General features: G+C 56.7%; 1 protein-coding gene across 1 annotated transcript in view; it reads left to right on the top strand.

The window, feature by feature from the left end:
* The first annotated feature begins 109 nt into the window (after window positions 1-109).
* LOC106899351 (zinc finger protein 883-like) overlaps window positions 110-900 on the top strand; it is a 3699-nt gene continuing 2908 nt past the window's right edge. Inside the window, exon 1 of the mRNA XM_014961139.1 lies at window positions 110-818. Coding sequence (XP_014816625.1) covers window positions 307-818 — 512 coding nt within the window. The 5' untranslated portion in view covers window positions 110-306. The remainder of the gene's footprint in view (window positions 819-900) is intronic.

Below are 900 nucleotides of genomic sequence, written 5' to 3'. Positions count from 1 at the left end.
CCGAAATGGGTTAAAAAACACCAAAAATGGGTTAAACCAGAAGAATTTAATCAGTTTTCGCCCTTTTTGGGGTCCTTTTTCCCCCTTTTCCTCAATACTTTGGGAAACTGGGAGGCCCCGGACCCCGCCCACTGGGGTTACTGGTTTCGTGGACCACATCCAGGAGAAGACCTTCCACGGGCAGGTCCTAATTAGGAGCTAATTAGGGTTGCACTTAACGAGCTTTGAGGTCCTTTCCGACCCTTCCTCGTCCTTCCAAGAGGTCCCGGGTCTTCTCCTGCCTCAGGACCTTGGAACCTCCTGGAGATGCTCCTCAACCAACCCAACTGGGAATCCCCTCCCCCCAACTGGGAATCCCCTCCCCCCAACTGGGAATTCCTTCCTCGGAGGCCTCCAAAACCCTGGATTTTCTGCTATTTTTGGGTGGAAATTGAGGATTTTGAAGGTCCCACCTCCATCTCCTGCCCCGGGAAGTATCTCAGATGGTTCTTCTTCACCCTCCCCCCCCCAGTAAACCACTGGTGTCTCCATGAGCCAGGTCTCTGCGGGGGGGACAACCCTGACCTCCTGGTCCAGTTGGAGGAAGAGGAGGAGGAGGAGGTTTGGATTCCCATCATCCCCACCCCGGAGGAGGAGGAAGAGGAGGAGGAGGAGGAGGAGGAGCTGGTGAGGCCCCTCTTGAGGCTGCGGAGCAGGAGAAGGAAGCGCTGGAGAAGCTGCCGAGAGGCCGGAAGCTCCTCCTGGTCCAACTCTTCAGGTGAGGGAGCCCCCCCCTTTTCCAAAATGGAGACACTGGTGGAACTGGGAGGAGCTGGAAGGTTCTTTGGGGGGGTGGGGGTGGTGAAGAACCCAACTGGGCACCACCAGGAGGTTCTCCTGGATTGAGGGGTGAAATCGGTC

The sequence above is a fragment of the Calidris pugnax genome, unplaced genomic scaffold (assembly GCF_001431845.1).
Source record: "Calidris pugnax isolate Ruff unplaced genomic scaffold, ASM143184v1 scaffold660, whole genome shotgun sequence".
Taxonomy (NCBI): domain Eukaryota; kingdom Metazoa; phylum Chordata; class Aves; order Charadriiformes; family Scolopacidae; genus Calidris; species Calidris pugnax.
Note: the sequence above shows the minus strand (reverse complement) of the source record. Positions and strands in the feature narration are given on the sequence as shown.